The 19,407-nt window shown below is 32.1% G+C and overlaps 1 protein-coding gene across 3 annotated transcripts in view; it reads left to right on the plus strand.

The window, feature by feature from the left end:
- The window catches only part of BRINP3 (BMP/retinoic acid inducible neural specific 3), a 392,892-nt gene that overhangs the window by 187,319 nt on the left and 186,166 nt on the right, over nt 1-19,407 (plus strand). For all 3 annotated transcript variants that reach the window (XM_079107246.1, XM_079107247.1, XM_079107245.1), the window contains one exon: nt 13,960-14,150. In XM_079107246.1, the coding sequence (XP_078963372.1) occupies nt 13,960-14,150 (191 nt within the window). The remainder of the gene's footprint in view (nt 1-13,959; nt 14,151-19,407) is intronic.

Raw genomic sequence — 19,407 nt, forward strand, 5'->3', positions numbered from 1 at the left:
TCTCCTAAGTATTTTATATTTTTGATGCTATTTTAATTTGGGTCATTTTATGAACCTTTGTTTTGGATAGTTCTTTATTAGCATATAAAATGGTACTGATTTTAGTATATTGTTTTTGTGTCCTGAAAATACACTTGATTTGTTTTTAGTGGATTCTTTAGCATTTTCTCTGTATAAGATAATATCTTTCCAAATACAATTTAAATTTCTCTCAAATTTGAATTTATTTATTTTTCATTTGTTTATTTATTTGTTCATTCATTCATTCAATTTTGTTGCCTGACACTCTGCTTAGAACATCCCAGCTATGTTGAATACATTGGACATTCTTGTTTTGCTTGTAATCTTAAAGGAAAATAATAGCTTTTCATTATTAAATACATTTGCTGTGGACTTTTCATCTATGACCTTTATTATGTTGATGTATACTTCTTCTATATCTAGTGTGTTGACAGTTTTTATTAATGAAAAGATACCAAATTTTGTCAAATGCTCTGTACCGAGATGATAATGTGACTTATGTCCAAGTCTGTTAATGTGATGTACCTCACTTGTTGAATCACACATAGTAAACCATCTTTGAATCACAGGGACATTCAAGATTAAATAAAAAATATTAAAATGTAAAACCCCTGTAAGGAAACCTAGGGGGGAAAAAGTACTCAAAATTAGTCCTGATAATTTATGACTATTTTAGTTTTGATACCACATCTATTTTATGACTATTTTAGATTTGATACCAAAGCTTAGGATAGCAAAAGAAAATATAGGCAAATGATATTGAATCACATTAAAAGTTGCTGCATGGCAAAGAAAGCAGTCAGCAAAATTAAAAAGCAGTGTACACAATTGGTAGAAAATATTTGCAAACCACATATCTGCTAACGGTCTGTTATTGTTAAGAATGTCTAATACTCAATAGGAAAATATTAATAATAATTTATTTAAAAGATAGGCAAAGGGCATAAATAGGTATTTTTTCCAAAGATGACATAGAGCTGGATTAACAGGTACATTAAAAGGTATTCAGCAACCTAAAATTAGAAAATATAAATAAAATATCACATTGAAATAATACCTTTCTCCTATTAGAAAGGCTATTATCAAAATATCAGAAACATAAATTTTGGGAAAGATGGGAACAAAAGAGATTCCCATACCCTGTTAGAGTGAATGACTATTTGTATAACCACTGTAGAACATAGGATGTGGCCATCTTAAAAAATCAAAAATTGGATGACTATTATATCTAGTAATTCAAATGTTGAGTAATATAGCCTAAGAAATGAATGTAGCACTATTCATGATAGCCAAAATATGGAATCCTCTAAATGTCCCTTGGAAATGAATGGATAAATAAAATGTGATACATATGCATGATGAAATGATATTTGGTCATGAAAAAGAAGGGAATCCTGCCATCTGTAGCAATGTGAATGAGCCAGGAGAATATGGTGTTTAGTAAGACAGACAACAGAAGACTAATGCTTTGTGATCTCACAATTGTGAAATCAATAAAAGTCAAATAACTGGAATCTTAAGGTCAAATCACTGATTTTCAGAGGTCAGGGAGAGGGAGAAAGTGGTAAATTTGATCAAAGTGTAACACTTTTTCTTATAAGATGAGCAAGTTCTAGGATTCTGTTGTAGACCAGAGGCAGTACAGATATGTCTAAAAAAAGAAGACTGGGTGCTGTGGCACATGACTTGGGAGGCTGAGGCAGGAGGATCTCAGTTCAAAGCCCAGCCTCAGCAAAAACTAGGTGTTAAGCAACTCTGAGACCCTGTCTCTAAATAAAATACAAAATAGGGCTGGGGATGTGGCTCAGTGGTCAGGTGACCTGAGTTCAATCCCCAGTAACCAAAAAGAAAAAGAAGAAAATAAGGACACACACTGAGCATTGCTATGCAGTACATTACTAGACCTTCTGTATAGGCAATAAGATATAAGATAAGAAAACTAAATGCTACAGACAATAAAAGAAGATAAACAATTCTCCCTATTCGCAGAAGACCGGACTGTCTACATGTCTGAAGGTTGTGGACCTCCAAATCTGAAGGAATCAACAAAATTCTAAAAAAATAAAGAGAGTTCAACAAATGTCACAGAATTAAGATAAACATATGAGAAGCATTGCACTTCTACATGCTAACTTTGAACATGTGGATGCTGATGTTAAAAACACAATACCACACTTTTCAAAAAAAATTAAATACTTAAGTGTAAATCTAAAAACATACACATATGGGTTTTGTGTGCTAAAAGCTACGAAGTACTGATAAGTGCAATGGAAGAAAAATCATGGATTTTAAAATCTACTTTAGTAAACATATTGGTTTTTCCTAAAATTGATATATATATATATGTCCAGCATACTTTTTTCAGAATCTCATTATTGTTTTTTTTGAAATATAAAAATATTACTCTAAAGCTATATGAAAAGTCAAAGACACTGGAAGACCTTGACAATTTTGAAAAAGAATAAAATAGGAGGTATTGTTCTACTCAATTTTGAAAAGTCTTGTTAAAGAAATGCAATCAAATTGTAGATTGAGAGAATATATTTGCAGCCTATATATTCAGGAAGATTACTATTTATTGGTGTGTATGTGTGTATTTAAGTATAGATACTTAGTAAGTTTAAAAACCCCAAATATTAAAAATAACCAAAAATTTGACCAGATATTTCAGCAAATACACACAAAGAGTAAGAACATAAAAATTTATTCAGTGTCATTGAACACTTACATTTAAATTAAATCAATCACAAGATGGCACTTTCAGAATGCCAGAAGTAAAAGTAATGTAAGTACATCACAAAATGCTAATAAGGACGAGGATTGGAGAAATAGGATCATGCAGACATTGTTTCTGTGAATGCACAACAGTATAGTCATTCTGAAAACAGTTTTTAAAAACATAAAATAAACATACAGCCTCCATAAAACTCAACAACTGCACACCTGTATATTATTAGCACAGAAATGAAAAATTGAGATCCCACAAAATCTGTACCTGTATTTTCACAGCAGCTTTATTTGAAATATTTGAAAACTGGAAACAACACTAATATCATTCACCAGGTGAAATAATCGGGGGTACATTCATAGCTTGGAAGACTACTCAGCAATAAATATGAACAAATTGTTGGCATAAATTACAACTTGGTTGAAAAGTCAATGCTGATTGTTAATAATACTGCATCATTTCATTTGTGTAACTATTATGGTTTAAATGTGGTGTCTCCTAAAAACCCATGTGAGACAATGCAAAGAGGTTTGGAGGAGAAATGGTTGTGTTATAACCTTAACCCAATCAGTGAATTAATCCCAGATGGGATTAATTGAGGGGCAAATTGAAGGCAGGAGGGTGTGACCGGAGGAAGTGTCCATTGGAGATGTGGCTATGGGGTATATATTTTGTGTCTGGAGAGTGGGGTCTCTCTCTCTGCTTCCTGATCACCTGTGGGCTGCTTCCCTCTGCCACACTCTTCCCCCATGTTCTGCCTCACCTGGAGACCTAGGAATAAAGCTGGTTGTCTATGGATTGAGACCTCTGAAACCGTGAGCCCTCAAATAAACTTCTCCTTCTCTGAAGTTGATCTGGTCATGTCCTTTAGTCACAGCAGCAAAAAAACTAACTAAAACAGAAATACTATTAATATAACAAAATCATAGGAATGAAAAAAAGATTATTAGTTGCCAGGACTTAAGAAGGGGGCAAGAGGGAAGTGTAATCATAAAAAACAACATGAAGAACTTTTGTGGTGACAGAAATATTCTGTACTTTGTGTCCATGTCAGTTATCTGGCTGTGATTATTTACTGGTTTCATATGATGCTGATTCCACCAGTTATCAGTGATGAGCTCTGCTTCCTCAAAGGTTGAAGTTTGAACGTTAGAGAAGCTGCCAAGGCAAGTGGAGAAAGCAAGTTTTATTTAAAAAATAGTAACACAGACTTCTTCCTGAGAGGGAGAAGTGGGCCATAGCTGGTGCCTGGGTATCCCAAGAAGTGGGGGCATCCTGTCCTTTTTTACATTTTAGATTTTCTTTGTTCTCCTGCCCCTTCCCTTCTTATCTTGAGCCTTCCTTTCTCCATCCTGTGTATGTGACTAGGCCAAGGAGATGGCCAAAAGGTGAGAAGCAGATAGGCAGTGGGAAGGGCCAAATTGAGTGACCCAGGCAGGTCGAGTTCCCTGTCTGCTCCTAGTGTGCTTCATTAACAACCTTCTGGGAGGGGCAGTATAGGCAGGTAATCTTGGTCATCAAAGGACTCTGGAGGCAACAACATTCCCATCTCACAGGGTCGGCCTCCAACTTCCAGGGCCCGAACAGGCCTCCATTTTCAAGATCAGACCCAATTACCTATCTACAATGATTGCCTATTCTTAATTCTTGTTTCAATGCTAAAGCAATTCAATGGATAAAACTGGTGAAAGTATACATGGATTTTCTCTGTATTTTAAAAATTACATATGAACCTACCAGAATCTCAAAATGAAAAAAAAGTTCAATAAAACCATTGTAGCAGTCAACTTGAATGAAATTTAAGAAATTTGCTCAAATATTAATTCAAGGAGTACTCATTGAAAGCCTGTTTCATAATAAATACTTATAATTACTGTATAATATAAAAGCACAAAATTTACATTTTTCCCTTTGAACAAAAGTTTACCTAAGGACATCTATATCAAACAAGCTTTATGGCACTCTGCTGAAGAAATTTCTCTCTCTGGCTAGGTTTGCTCTTGCATTTTGAGATGATGGTATGTAACAACAGTTCTAATATATAAGTCCATAATAAATATCTTATTAATGAATTAATTAGTTCTAAGATAAAAAACCACCATCTGCCAGGTATCAACTTCCCCAGAGAAGTATTGATCTATAAGAGAAAAGGCAATCAAAGAGATCTAAGCAACATTTATGGACTCAGGAAAGAAGTTTGAGAACATCACCTCTGGAACTGCCTCAAATTCACCAACCAGTATAATGTGGGTTTAGTCCCTGAATTTCTTCTGCAGAAGAATGAGAGCCAGTGTAACTAGGGATTAATGATAAATCAATTGAAAATATATACTACCATGTTTATGATGTAAGTGCTTTCCACAAATCTTCCTGCCTCAACTTTTGCATAGGTAAATATAGCATTAGACATAATTATTTGACAGTTATGCCATAAGGCACTTAGTTCAAGTCCTGTGAAAGATACGATCGAGGTTAAGAAAAACATTTTACAAATGTCAGTTACTTTATGCATGTTTTGGACATAACTGTAGGGCCTAACAAAGTACCTATGAATATAAATTGTTTACATGATAATAACTACATATTGATATATTGTTATTATAGCTATTCATTTTAATCATTAGCATGAATCACATATTTCTTAGAAATGTTGTAGACACTCATTAATAATATCTCCCTCAGGTTTTCATTGTGCCATATAAATGGAGTTTCAGACTATTAGGTATTTTTGAACTGCATTCATAACTTTTTTTCCCTTTCTTTTGCAGTGCTGGGGATTGAACCCAGGGCCTTGTACTTGCAAGGCAAAGCACTCTACCAACTGAGCTGTATCCCCAGCCCACTCATATCTTTTAAATTTCTTCTGTATTCTAAAGAAAACTCAAACTGATTGTGGTGATTTGGCAAACATTGGAGTTTAAAATTATTAGCTTTTTATTTGTTTCTTTCAATACTCTAATAGTAAGTTAGCATTTTAGAAATTATTTTTGTTTTCTCCTTTCAAAATGATGTAAATCTTCATTTCCTATCTTTTTTTGGTCTACTGTAGTATCCTTTAAATTCAAGTGGATTCCAACTGCACTTAATCTGCACTCCATCTAGAGAAGTTTCCTTTAGGTATTTCTTTACTCATCTATTTTACCTTTAAATTTTCTATTTCCCCTTGTTATATGGAGTGACTGTCCCTGATTAATGCTTCGGGTTCATTAGTATGTTAGGTTTGCAATTCCACTTTGTTTCCATTTTCAATAATGAAGTAATAATACAAACCTCCAATGTTGTTTTTATTAATTCAATTTACTAGTATCCCATCTGTCACTATCATCACACGTATGTGTTGTTATACCCTTTCTTCTCTTTTAACCCAGTATTCTGTCTGCTTCTGTATTTTTTTCTTTTACTAAATGTTGTTCTCTGAATACTACTTAACTACTCTGCCTCTAGTTATGTTAACTTTTCTAACTGGTTATAATTTGTTTATTTGCTTTGCATATTATTTGGGTAGCTAATATGATTGGCTATTTTGGTGTGATGAATCTTTCTTTCTAGATATTTCCATTATTTGGATAGATTTTCTCAAATATAAATGTTTTGTACTTTAAATATTCTAGCAACCTGACTTTTAAAGCAAACTTTTAATAGGAAATAGCATGTGTTTTTTTTTTTTTTGATTCAGATTATTTTCATGAGTTTTTATATATGACTATTTTTAATTATAAGCAGTTTCAATAAAATTAACAGAAATGATATTCCCCTTGCAGAAATCATGCTGTTTTTAATCATGGCAGGATACTTTTTTTGTGTCTAATGATGTTAACCTTTATTTTAGAATCCAAGTTTGTCTGTGAATATATTTATTTACTTATATATCCCTCTTTGGAGGCTTTCTCATGCATTAGATTCTTATTTTAAACCTCTATCTTTGTGGTTGATATAACAGATTTCTGCATGCATCAGATTCCCAAATTCATCCTTGAATCCCCTCAACACTGTTGGATGAGCCCATCTAAGAATCTGTTTTCTTCCTCAGCACCATGTATTTCTTTCTCTCTGAGGCTTTTATTCTCTGTCCCGTGAGCCTGGAGTTTGGACTGTACAATATCACCTTTAAAGTAACTGATCTGAACTTGTTTAACCATTCATTCCTATAATTCCTTTTCCATGAAAGGCAATTAGTCTCAAAAAGTTCTTTGATTCCTTCCACCAAGTATAGATCTGCGTTTTCTCTTTCCTTGGTGACCATCAGTATAATAAAGTACTAATCTATGTTTGCTTTTTACTTCTGATCAATCAATTTGTATTAGTATTTCTCACACTTCTCTGCATTTGAAGAAAAAAAAACTTACTATTTCTTCTCTGTCCATTTTTGTCTATTTTCTTGTATTCCCACAATTCCCCTCTGCTTCTCTCTTTTCTCTCTCTCTCTCTTTCTCTCTCTCTCTCTCACACACACATACACACACACACACACACACACACTCATCAATTTCAGGTCCTATTATTAAAGTACACTTTTCAATCTGTTACTACTAATCTATAAAGAAGGTAAGGGCACTAGTGTTGATATCAAGCCCTTCAGAATTAAACTGTTGCTAAGAATATAGTACTGAGTAATTATTTATACCAAAGCTATCTCATTTATTAGAAGGAGATTGAAGAAAAAGGGCACACACCTCACAATGCAATACCTCATAGGTTAATTACTTTACCAACAAGCCTAATAAATTATTATTTCAAATTCCATGTTGGGATAACATTTTATTTGCTAAATTTTCATTTACTATTAATATGAAAACTTTGCTTGTTGCCTATTAAACCTTGAATTTATTGACAGCAGTGGGAAAAATATCTTTTAAAGTCTTTAGGAGAAGACTATGATATTTTTCCTAGTGGGAGAAATGAATATATTTTTTTCTGAAATGAGAACAAAATCAGTGTAAATTTTTGTCCTTCTCTTTCCATATGGTTGTCATATATATGACTTTAAAGATCCTCTTGAAACTGAAATAGCAGGATTGTTTTCCTCAAAGTGCATTAACTCCCAGAAGCTCAGAGCACCACCACTAGACATTTTATTGCATTATCGGGCAAAGGTAACATTTTTCTCAAAGTTCAAATGTTTCCCCCAGTCACATGAATGCTCAAAGAGGGTAATTAAGAAACACATTCTTCTGCTGGGCTTGGTTTTATGTGAACTTGAGGCAGATATATGCGAAAAAGTCAGTAACCTTTCTCCCTACTTAGGGGTTTATTTTATTTCAGCTCAATGAATGAGTAAATGAAAACATTTACTGGTTTTTGATTCAGCACTTATGCAGTGAATGGATACTGTCTGTATCTGAATCTTAAGAATGCAATCGTCATCAAAATAAATAACCCATGTGTATGTGGAGCTTATTGTATAATGGAAGAAACAGATAACATTCAAATAATCACATAAATAAAAACAATATGTATCCTGTGGGAAAAGAACATTATAACAGGAAAATATAGAGGAGGACCTGAATTAGTTACAGACAGGGTTGTGGAACAGAAAAAGACAGTAGCTGCCATATATTATAGGGTATTTGAAGTCTGTATAAATTAGGTAATATTTAAGAAATTTATTTTGTATAAATCCCAAATGTACAAGATGGGAAAATTAAGTGCCTGTTAAGTAATAAATTTGATTATTAATCATAGGTGACAGAAATATTCAGAGTAGGTGACATTACTAGTTTATATATAAACTGTGTGTAAAATGGTATTCTAACAACTCAAGCCTTATTCAAGCTGAAAGGTTATAATTTGGGGAATGGATAATTTATACCTTGTAAAATTAAGGCAACACATTTTTTCTTACTATTTATTTTTGTCCAAATGTATCATATCCAATCTCCCTATCACAGTGTATAGGAAAGACACAGAGTTAAGAGAAAGTTAAAATAAATTACTCATCTTAAAAACCTATGACCAACTACCACATGTTTTCACTTATCTCAATGATGTGGGGAAAATGGTATAACACTTTAAAGAAGTTTTTTCTTAAGACATTTTAAAACTTATTTTAGAAAATGTGTTCTGCTTAATTGAGTTGCTCTTCAGGACTAACTATTTTCTTAAAAAGATTAACAAGTTATATTAATTGTCTCTAAAAATATAATTACTCTAAAAATATCTTTGATTTTGCTTTTTTACTTCATGTTACTTGAAATGAACCTTATAATTGATTTCAAGCTCAGATGTTTGTTTGGCTAGCTACCTTGACATAATCCATAGTTTGTAAAATTTTTAATGCATACTATAGGTAGAGACTATACAATCAAAAATTCTCAGTGATGGCTCAGGAGGCCAAGGCAGGAGGATGGTGAGTTCAAAGCCAGCCTCAGTAAAAGTGAGGTGTGCTAAGCAACTCAATGTGACCCTTTCTCTAAATAAAATACAAAATAGGGCTTGGATTGTGGCTCAGTGGTCTCAAGTACCCCTTAGTTCAATCCCCAGTATCCAACCCCCCTCCCCCAAAACAAAAACTCAGTGAAAACATTTTTAAGTGTTTGAAGAAATTACCCAAAACACGTTTTTATCTATTCTTTGGCATTTGTCTTTCTTTAAATGAACCTATAACTTATTAGTTTATGCTGAGACAAAAGTGATTTGCAGATTCTTTGCCCTTTTACTTATAATTTTTAAAATTTTTTCTTAATTACTTCATCAAAATATTTGTATATGTATTAAAAATTGACATTCTAGAACTAAACTTTATTACTTTATAAAAGTATAGCTATCATAATTTATTCAAGGGTAAACAATACTTCCTGTACCATTTTAGTTAATTTTTACAAATTTTATTCCAGAAACTAGAGTTCATAGTATCAGATTTATGATTATAAATGAGGTTTCTTTATATCAGTAAATTTAAGAACATACAAAAACGTAGAGATTGAAGTTGTGAATTTAATTGAGAATAAGATATGAAAATTTGCCTGAATCCTAAATCCATTCACTTTTGAAAAAATCATATTGTCTGTATAAAATATTTCACTTCATGAATGAAATGAAAACATTTTCCTTTTATGAACAGCATAATAATTGCTTCTGTAACTATAAATGTAAAAAAGTTCAGATTTATTAACTTTTTCAGAAAATTCAAAGAAATTTTATTTCATGTCTATGCCTATGGGCTTGTCTATACTGATCAATAATTACCAAAACCTGTATAAGTTTATGAATTTGATGAAGGAATAATTGTGATAAGTTAATATAATACTTGAAACAGATGTTAATCTATACTTTCACAATTTAGAAAGAAAAAAATCCAGGCAATATTATTACCTATTTCCCTCTTTCTTCAACTTGGAAATCATTAATTGGTAGCATGTATGTTTACCTTTTCCAAAAAAATTTGTTAACTTCTGTTTACACATGAGTAATAAATATCTATATTATGAAATATTATCATGTGCAGCAGTGCAGATACATATGTGGTACAAATCAATATACAGATAGAGTATGGGGTACTGGTATGTTACACTTAAATGAATTACCTTTGGAATTAATGGCCAAAGACTAAGATAATTGAATTCCGTGTTGTTTCCCTTAAAGTTGGAATAAAAATTTTATCTATTAAACTATACAAAATCATTAATTATGTAACATAAAATAAAATACTGTTCAGTCATTTTATAGCCCCACAAATTAAGCCGTCCTTTTAAAACTTGTAACACCACCCCCATCTTATTTGAGTCAATGATGTAGTCAATAGGTCAAAGCAACAGTGAATCCTTGTTGTTTGGCTGGGACTGGAAAATATTTTGTTATTATGATAATTGTCTTCTCTACCCTACTATGAGCTTGGCAGCTCATTCAAAATAGTCATTAATTGCTACTTCTTGAAACTCAAAACTCACACATGTCAACATTGTACACAAGACATATTTGAGATTATGTTTTATTTATGGTGTTTAATTTTCATAGATTCATTCTGATAAATGCCCAGCCTCATCTAAAATGCTTCCCTCGCTTTTATAAAACTCACAACTGTTAAATTTAAAAAGAGAATGAAGAAGTTGGGTGCATCCAGGTGCAGGAAGGTGAAGGAAAGTGGATATTTTACCCTGCCAACTACTCAGCATTTAGCTACTTTAAAAATACCACTTTGGTGCTGTGATCATCCCGGCCATTAGGGACATTTCACTTTTACCAGCCAAATGTAAAATAGTGTCATTTGTGAAATGTGGAAGCTATATGACTAGAATGTTAAAAAAGTCAATTTTATATATAACAGTTAAACACAATCAAATTATGTGGAACTAGTATGGATTATTAGCAGAATTTCTTAAGATCAGTATGATTTAACAGAGGTAATTAGAAGGTTATTACTACTAAAAATTAGAAAGTCAATTTATGATAGTCATGTTGGATTTATTTGCAAATTAGTGTTTGGGTAATATATCCGGTTTTAGTATTGATATGTCTGCAAATTTTAATGAATAATGACAGAATTAAATTTATAAGTCAACAAATGTACTAACATGAAAACTAATACAACAATAGCCTTTAGGAGTTTGGACACACAACTTCATTTAGAGTAATTTAGCAGTTAGGGATAAATCTTTTCAGTAACTGAATTGTCTGATTTTGTTAATATTTTTGGGCTGTTTTTTCTATTATATTGAGTAAAATTTCCTGTGCCAACAGTGACTATTTATTTTGGGAAAACTGAATTCATACATGTGCATTTTTTAAAAAAACCATGAAATTTAATTTATTTTAAATACACTCAGTGTATTTGTGTATTCACATAGAATTTAAATGCTGATATAAAAGGTCATGGCAATATGGCAATTATGTGAGCATTATTTAAATGAAATTTGATGATGTCATTCTTGTTTTCCAACTTTTTTTTATGAGATGGGTAGAAATAAAATCATAATAAACATTGTAGAAAAGTAAACATTATGTGGATACACATAATAGATGCTTGCAAGTCAGAATTTTTAGCAGGCAAACATACAGTCCTAATAAACTAATAGAAGCTCCTTAGAGCCAAAAAAAAATTTTTTAAAGTAATGTGCTGCCTGAACTGGCAAGAGCCCATTTGTGTGCTCTACAAAATAATGGTGCCCCTAGAGGAGCTGAGTTACATTAGACTCTAATGACTGTGACTATTTCATTTAAAGACTTCCAAAGGTTATGATGGGAAGATATTTATGTTCCAGAAGGCTCCAAGTAGAAAGTAGAATTTAGGTAGATACAACAATGCTCTTATTTAATATAAACAAAGCATCTGGATAGAATCCTGAGAAGCCTTTAGGTAAAATGTTCTCATTATGATAATCATACCCAACAGCATGTTTTCAATTCAGCACTCTACTGCTTTGTTTTTCCAAAATTTAATGAATGCAAGGTCTAGTTGCAACTGAGGTGAATCTCATCTTCATGACAGGGAAAAAAGTCTGTACCAATAAAGTTCCAATTTTATGTAGGAAACATTACTTCTTATTGCTTTCTTAAGTTTCCCCAAAGTCAGAATATATCGGTCATGAGGTACTATATTATATTGCTAGAAAAGACATGAGCCAAGCAAACAATAACCACATGATCTTGGTGACTTTATATAATTTTGTTCATGCCCTTGTGAATCCTGGTAAACTGCAAGGATATATTTAGGGGATAGGGATTCTCACTATACTTACTGATCATGGTCCCCACCTGATGGGCGAGATTAATCTTACATGCTCAAATGTCATTGGTTAAAGTAAACCAAATGGCCACAGTGACTTTCAAGTGTGCTAGTAATACAAACTACTCTTGTGCCCAGAAGAAGAGTATTTATATTTATATCTAATATCTACTATTTGTAGTGTGGTACTCCAGAGTTTTTTTTTTTTTTAAATGTGTTCTTATCACCACTTCTTAGGATTATTGTAATACCTTTCATCAGAGTTTCCACCAAAAAAAATTTTTAAAAAGATATTAGCAGCGATCTTATATCACTATAATACATAAGAAATACATTAAATGGAAAAGAGAAACCTCTTAAATCACAATTCAACATTTATTTTCTCTATACAAACTGAACATATTGACTATGCACTGTAGAAAGGGTAATGTTTTTCTTGATTCCTTATAGGAAAATATGGGGGGAAACTGGGAAAATGTCCAATAAAGCTCTGGAAATTAATACTTTCCTGTAATTATTAATAATACTGGGTTTATTTATTTATTTACAACTTTGTTATTTTATTAAGGGCTTTTAAGTTGGCAATGTCTCCAGAGTTTGCTCTTTCCTTTTGGTAGCTACATGACAGAGAAAATAAATTGATCATATGGGGTGGAAAAGTGTTTTATCTATGTGAAATGATTGAAGTTGAATTGAAACTATAAACGTAGCTGAGTTTAACAGATTAAGGTAATAAAAAGCACCTGATAGCTGCAGAAAGCTTCCTGAAAGGCTGTCCACAGTCACAGGCCCTTCATACTTAAGGCAAGTAAATCTTAAGATGAAAATGCACCAAATCAAGTTAGGTGGGGTACATTCATATCAAAAAATAGTCATGAATTGTTTAATCTGATTTAAATATCACACAATGTACACAAATCTACATTTCCCATAGTTCCCCATAAATGTGCAAAATCTTTGTTTTAATGGACAGATAAAAATGAATTTAATTTAAAAAAGGAAGTCTCCGATCTCAAGAGTTCAATAATTATCCTAAAACGTGAATGAATAAATAACTAGAAGACTTCAAAGTATTTTTCTGTGTAAAAATAGAAGTGTGCAGCACTTTGTTTAGCATAATCTGTCTGTCCACTTCATGACTATGACTTCATAATGATGAGAATAAGTTTGTTCTTTTTGTTTGTTTCCCATAGAACATGATTACCTTAATTTTTCCTTTTTTCATTTTCTTGGGGGGTAGTAAATCAATATTTTTGTTCTATGCATAATAAAATCATTTTTATAGATACATTTCTCCTTGGGAAGAATGTGTCAGTGGAAGCTGTTCACTTTAAGTGGTTTATTTTTCCTACACATACTTGGGTTTGAGCATTCACTTCAGTGAAATAAATTATAAGTATTGCTTCTCCCACTCAGAGGCTGTGACATATCATTACAAGCTAAAGCCATTGTAATGGAGTGACCTTAGCTAAACTACCAAGTGAACTTTTCAAATGAAAGCATTCAGATAGATTATGAATTTATGAATAAAAATAAATTTGCTTTTCAGGGAGTTTGGCCGCTGGAAAGTAAATAACCTTGCAGTTGAAAGAAGAAATTTCCTTGGCTCCCCTCTGCCTCTTGCCCCTGAATTCTTCCGCAACATAAGACTTTTGGGCCGGCGACCTACCCTTCAGCAAATCACAGAAAACCTTATCAAGAAATATGGAACTCATTTCTTGCTATCTGCTACTCTGGGAGGTACGACTCTTTGAAAATATTTGTGCCTGTGTATGTTTGTTCATAAAACTGTATAATCACTTAAAATTGTGGATTAACCCAGAAAGCCACAGTTTGAATAATTGTAGAATTTATCCATTCATTTATCCCCCACATTGAGTGTTGTAAATGCCATTTAAAGTATTCATATTCATGATATAGATGAATATAACTTACTCTATGCCTAAAAGCTATTTAAAACCTAATGTACATTAAAAGTAGGCATAGTGACTATATTCCATGATACAAATGATATGACAAATTTTGTTTAAAGAATGGAGTAACATGCAGGCAGTGGTAGGAGTCATTGCTTCTAGAGAGAAGGAAATGTTTCCTGGAGGTAAATAGTGAAGATCTACAGTTAGATTCTTTCTACTACTGTCATATTTCTTGTTGTGCTTGACATAGGATACAGAAAAAGAGAAATAAATGCAAAGTATGATGCATTATGTGAAAACAGAGATTAATAATGCCACTTATTCTTAATTTATAAATTTGTAAAAATTAAGAAAAGCATTATTTAATATTGTTAAGTATAGGTTTATCACAGTGATATATGGTTCAGCATTTTAGGTACACTTAAATGATATATGGGAGGTAATGTATAATAAGTGAATTATGACATTGTCCTAAGATTTAAAAATACCCCATATTTCTATATGTGCAATTTTGTACATGACTTGAAATAATATCTGTCCACGTATTACATCATTCCTAAAACTAATAATTTCTATAATTCCTATAATGAAGAGCATTGAATAACTGGATAAGAAAGTTCTGGAAACAAAAGTCCTGCTTCCTTTTCAGTTTCCTGATAATTTTAATAGAAGATGGTGAGCTCATTCATACAATGTTTCAATGTTGTGAAAGACTCTTTCTCTTCGTTTCTCAGCCTTTGAGGATGAGTCTTTTCTTTCTCTTCCCTGCCTTTCAAATCTGTGGGAAGCCAGCAGCCTGTCACCTGTGACACACTCTTTCCTGGCCTCAACAGACCAAGTCATTATTATTTTTTCTCTTACAATATTCCTATGGTTTGTCTTTCACACAGATCTTTTAAAAACCTGAGTCTGCTCATCTTCCTTGCTTTAATTAAAACCAGGAACTGCCCACCCTACATGAAACCCAAACACCTCACTCTGATTTACTTGGGGTCCCTACTTTGTTGTTCCAGAGCAAGGTTTCATCTCAGACTGCTCACCTGTCCCTTCTCCATGCTCTCTTTTTTGACCACAATGGGCTTCACAAATCTTACTTTCTCAGAGAATTCCATTATTCTCTCCTCTTTCATGATTGTCTTTCTTCATAGTATTTATTATTATGTAAAAGCATTTTACTTAATTGTGTACTGGTTTCTACTTTCTAATCACTTTCTTGCATATTCTGGAGGAACGGGGATCTTGTCTGTACTTGTCATCCCTTCACCTGAAGTCTGTAATATTTCTTGGTATACAGTAAGTTTTTCTAACTATTTGTTCAGTTAGTAAATAAGTGGAAACTATACTTTTCTAAGGGATCAAGGTTGCCCAGTTTCCTAGATAAAAGCCAAAGTTTCAAATATTTAGAAAGGGTAATTAAGATCTAATTCAGGAAGAATACTGAAGTAAGGGAGCAAATCCAGCAAGTCAAAATGGGTCAGTTTCACAAATAAAAGATTCCAAATTGGAGAGAATGAGAACACAGACAAGGGCAGATGAAGAGAGCAAGGACAGGTTAGAGGAGGAGTAGACACTCCTCACATTGACTATGACATAACCTTGAGGATTTAAAGGGGAAGGTCTAGGTTGTGGGCAGAAAGAAATGGTTGCTGTGTCCTTTGTTAAGTGTCCATTCCATTCTTTCATTAATGAATGATAATAAAATAATGACACAAGGAGATCAAACCTGATATTGAATCCTGATCTCCCCCCAACCCAATTTTAACCAACTGACAGTCTCTTTTAAACTGTTTTTAGTTAGCAATAAGCCTTTATTTAATTTATTTATATGCAGTGCTGAGAATCAAACACAGTGTCTTACATGTGCTAGGCAAGCGCTTTGCCACTGAGCCACAACCTCAGTCTTAAGAAACTATTAGCTTCTCTGAGTTTTAGAAAGGCAGAGAATAGCATCTAGGTGACAAAAATAAGAAAAAAATTAGTGTAAATGTATGGAAATGTCTTGAACACAGTGTTTGGCATACTTGAAATGTGATGCATTTACATTTTTGTTATGAAAGTAATGTAGCCAAAAAAGTATAAATTCTATCAATAATTGTGGAACTCTATAAAAACTTGAGTCATTTTGATACAGTATTAGTCTTCATTACTATTACTATTACTACATTACTATTGTATGAAAAAGTACCTAGAAGAATTTTAGAATATAAAATTCTGGAAGGAAGAGAAAAGAAAAATAGGAGGGAAAAGAGCAAAAGGTACACATAACTCTCATGCACATTTCTGTTCCTGCATATCAAAATGTTGTTTAATATTTTTATTCATTCTATTATTTTGGTATTGTGGATATCATATTTTGGCTTTAATGTTAGTTTTTATTTTGAAAATTTTAAAATAAATCATGTTTTAAAACCTTGTGGGATTAAGTCACTTTTTCACTTTGATTATTCTAATGAGGCAAGCAGCTTGCAGATGACATCATCTTAAATATAGAAAATCTCAGATGTCATTAATAGTCCAAAGAAGTAAATAAAAAAAAAAAAAAGTAAAGTTTCAGGATACAAATTCAACACAGAAACATAATGTAATTTAGCTATATTACTAGCAGCAATTTCTCTGAATAAGAAGTCAAGAAATCAATCCCACTTCAGTAGCTTTAGTTAAAAAAAATCAAACAAACAATAATATGTATATCCAAAGAGGTGAAAAATCTCTGTAATGAAAACTATAAAATATTCATGGAAAAAACTGAAAATGACACACAAGAAATGGAAAGACATCTTATGTTCATGGGTTGGAAGAATCAGTATTGATAAAATGACTATACTACCCAAAGTGATCTATAGATTCAGTGCAATCCCTGTCATACTCTGAGTGGCAATTTTCACTGAACTAGAGGAAAACAATCGTAAAATTTATATGAATCACAAAAACCTCAAGTAAGCAAACTCCTCTTGAGCAAAAAGAACAAAGCAGTATTATACTATCTGACTTCAAAATATACTTAAAAACTGCAATAATCAATGATGGCAACATATACTCAAAATTGTTTTGCTTCAATTATTTAAAAGTCTTTTTCAAGCATTTATTTAAGGGGATTGGTTTCAAATGAAACCATCCTCAATCACTTCCAGTTTTTTGTATTTTTTTGGATTTAGTGTTCACAGTCTTTTCTATTGAAATTATTTTTCTTCTCTAAATGTTACTTATATTTTTCTTCATGAGTCTGTGTTGGGGCATGACAATAATTTAGTTTAAGTGAATGAAATCATTAAATGGCTTAAGGGTATAAATTACCTACAATTATACCATGAATGTTTTCAGATAATTTTTGAAATTATTTCTATTGTAATTGTACCAAACCTAGTTTGTTGTAAATCTATCATTCAGCTTCCTATGTTTTATCTGGTTGAATATAAATTTGTATTACTTTGCTTTTTTATGAAAAATAAGTTTTGTGGTATTTAATCTGAACTAATTTTTTCTTTCACTCTCTCCCACTCATCCTCTCTCTGTCTGCCCTCCTAAATGACTAAGACCAAGGAATAAAAATACTAGCATATATTATAAACAGTAGTAATAAGATTTAATAATGCTAGCATATAAAACTGTGTCATATAAACAACCAAACCTTTTAAGGAAAAAATCTTGACTTGTCAGTTTATAACTATGTGCTTTCTAAGTACTTAAATCTTCACCTACATTTAAATATTTTTTTCAAAATAAGTTGAGTGTAAAATGCTATCAGTAAGAGAAATGAAAAGGAAATAAATGAAAAATGGCTTTTTTTCCAAAGAGTTATTTAGTGCATCATATTATTGACATAGACATAAAACTCTGGATAGCACTTTTGAAACCTTTAATAGGATATTTTATGATAGATAAAGCCAGTGATTGAATTATCTTCCTATAGGGAAAATATATATAATAAAAAACCTTCTTCAATATAAATCATTTTCCCCATTTATTGCATTTTATAGCTTCCAGACTATTTATCAATGTAGTAATTCTTCTTGCTGCTATTTGGATAATGATATCCAAACTCCATCACTGTTTAAATGTCTAAAATAAGCTCCACAATTTAAAGAATCAATCTTGAAAACGATTGCACTCCTGGGATATATTGATTTCTAGCTATGGAATATATTTCATGACTGTTTTTGTAATATATTTCATTATAATACAATATGCAACAAATATTGAAATAAAAGTGTATCTGTGTGCTGAAGATAGCAATACAAAAGCCAAAGCATAAATAGAAAAAAAAAAAAAAAAAGATGCCTATACAATTGTTGAACTTTAATTAGAGAGTGGCAAAGTGTTCACTTAAAGCACTGGATCCAAGTTCTGGATCAACTTAAAGACAGAGGACTGCAAAGGATGGAGAACTAAATAGTCATTAAAGTTTTTATGAAAATATAACAAACTACTGATAGTCATTTTCAGTGTGTCTGACCCTTACCTCTGTAATTACACAGACTTACCCACCCAGTCACACTTGCACTGGAAAACTGGGTGCCTCTGGGATTCTTGTTTCCCTCAGGTCTAAGGTAGTGGGGAGAAAGCGAAAGTGCAGGATCTCTCCTTACCAGGACAGCCTCTCTAGGGCAAGAATAGCAAAGGGAAGTTCTGCTCACCCAGCCCCATTCCTACATAGAGTCTGCTTCTTCAGAGTCAGAAAAATAGTGACTATGAGGATCATTTGGGTAAAATACCTTCCATGTAAGAGTATTAGACAAAGTACTCTTTTTCTAATAGAAATTTTTTTAAAAAATCGGGTCAAAATTATTCCTAGTACCAAATAGATACATTTTAAGATTTGTTAGTTTAAAACAACTTTAATAATTTTTGTCCTAACCTAGAGGGAATCAATTTCACAACTGTTTTTGAATGTACAAATTTTAAGATCCAAATTAAACATTGAGCATAGTTAACTTTATTTTTCTCTGAGAAATCTTATGAAATTTTTTTTCTGAATGAGTTTATTATGAGGATGTATTTTTTTGGTTACAATATCGTTAAACAAGCATTTTTTTACATATTCAAATTTATTTAAATATAAAAATATTTTGCACATTGTTGGA

The sequence above is a fragment of the Sciurus vulgaris genome, assembly GCF_902686455.1.
Source record: "Sciurus vulgaris genome assembly, chromosome: 12".
Lineage (NCBI taxonomy): Eukaryota > Metazoa > Chordata > Mammalia > Rodentia > Sciuridae > Sciurus > Sciurus vulgaris.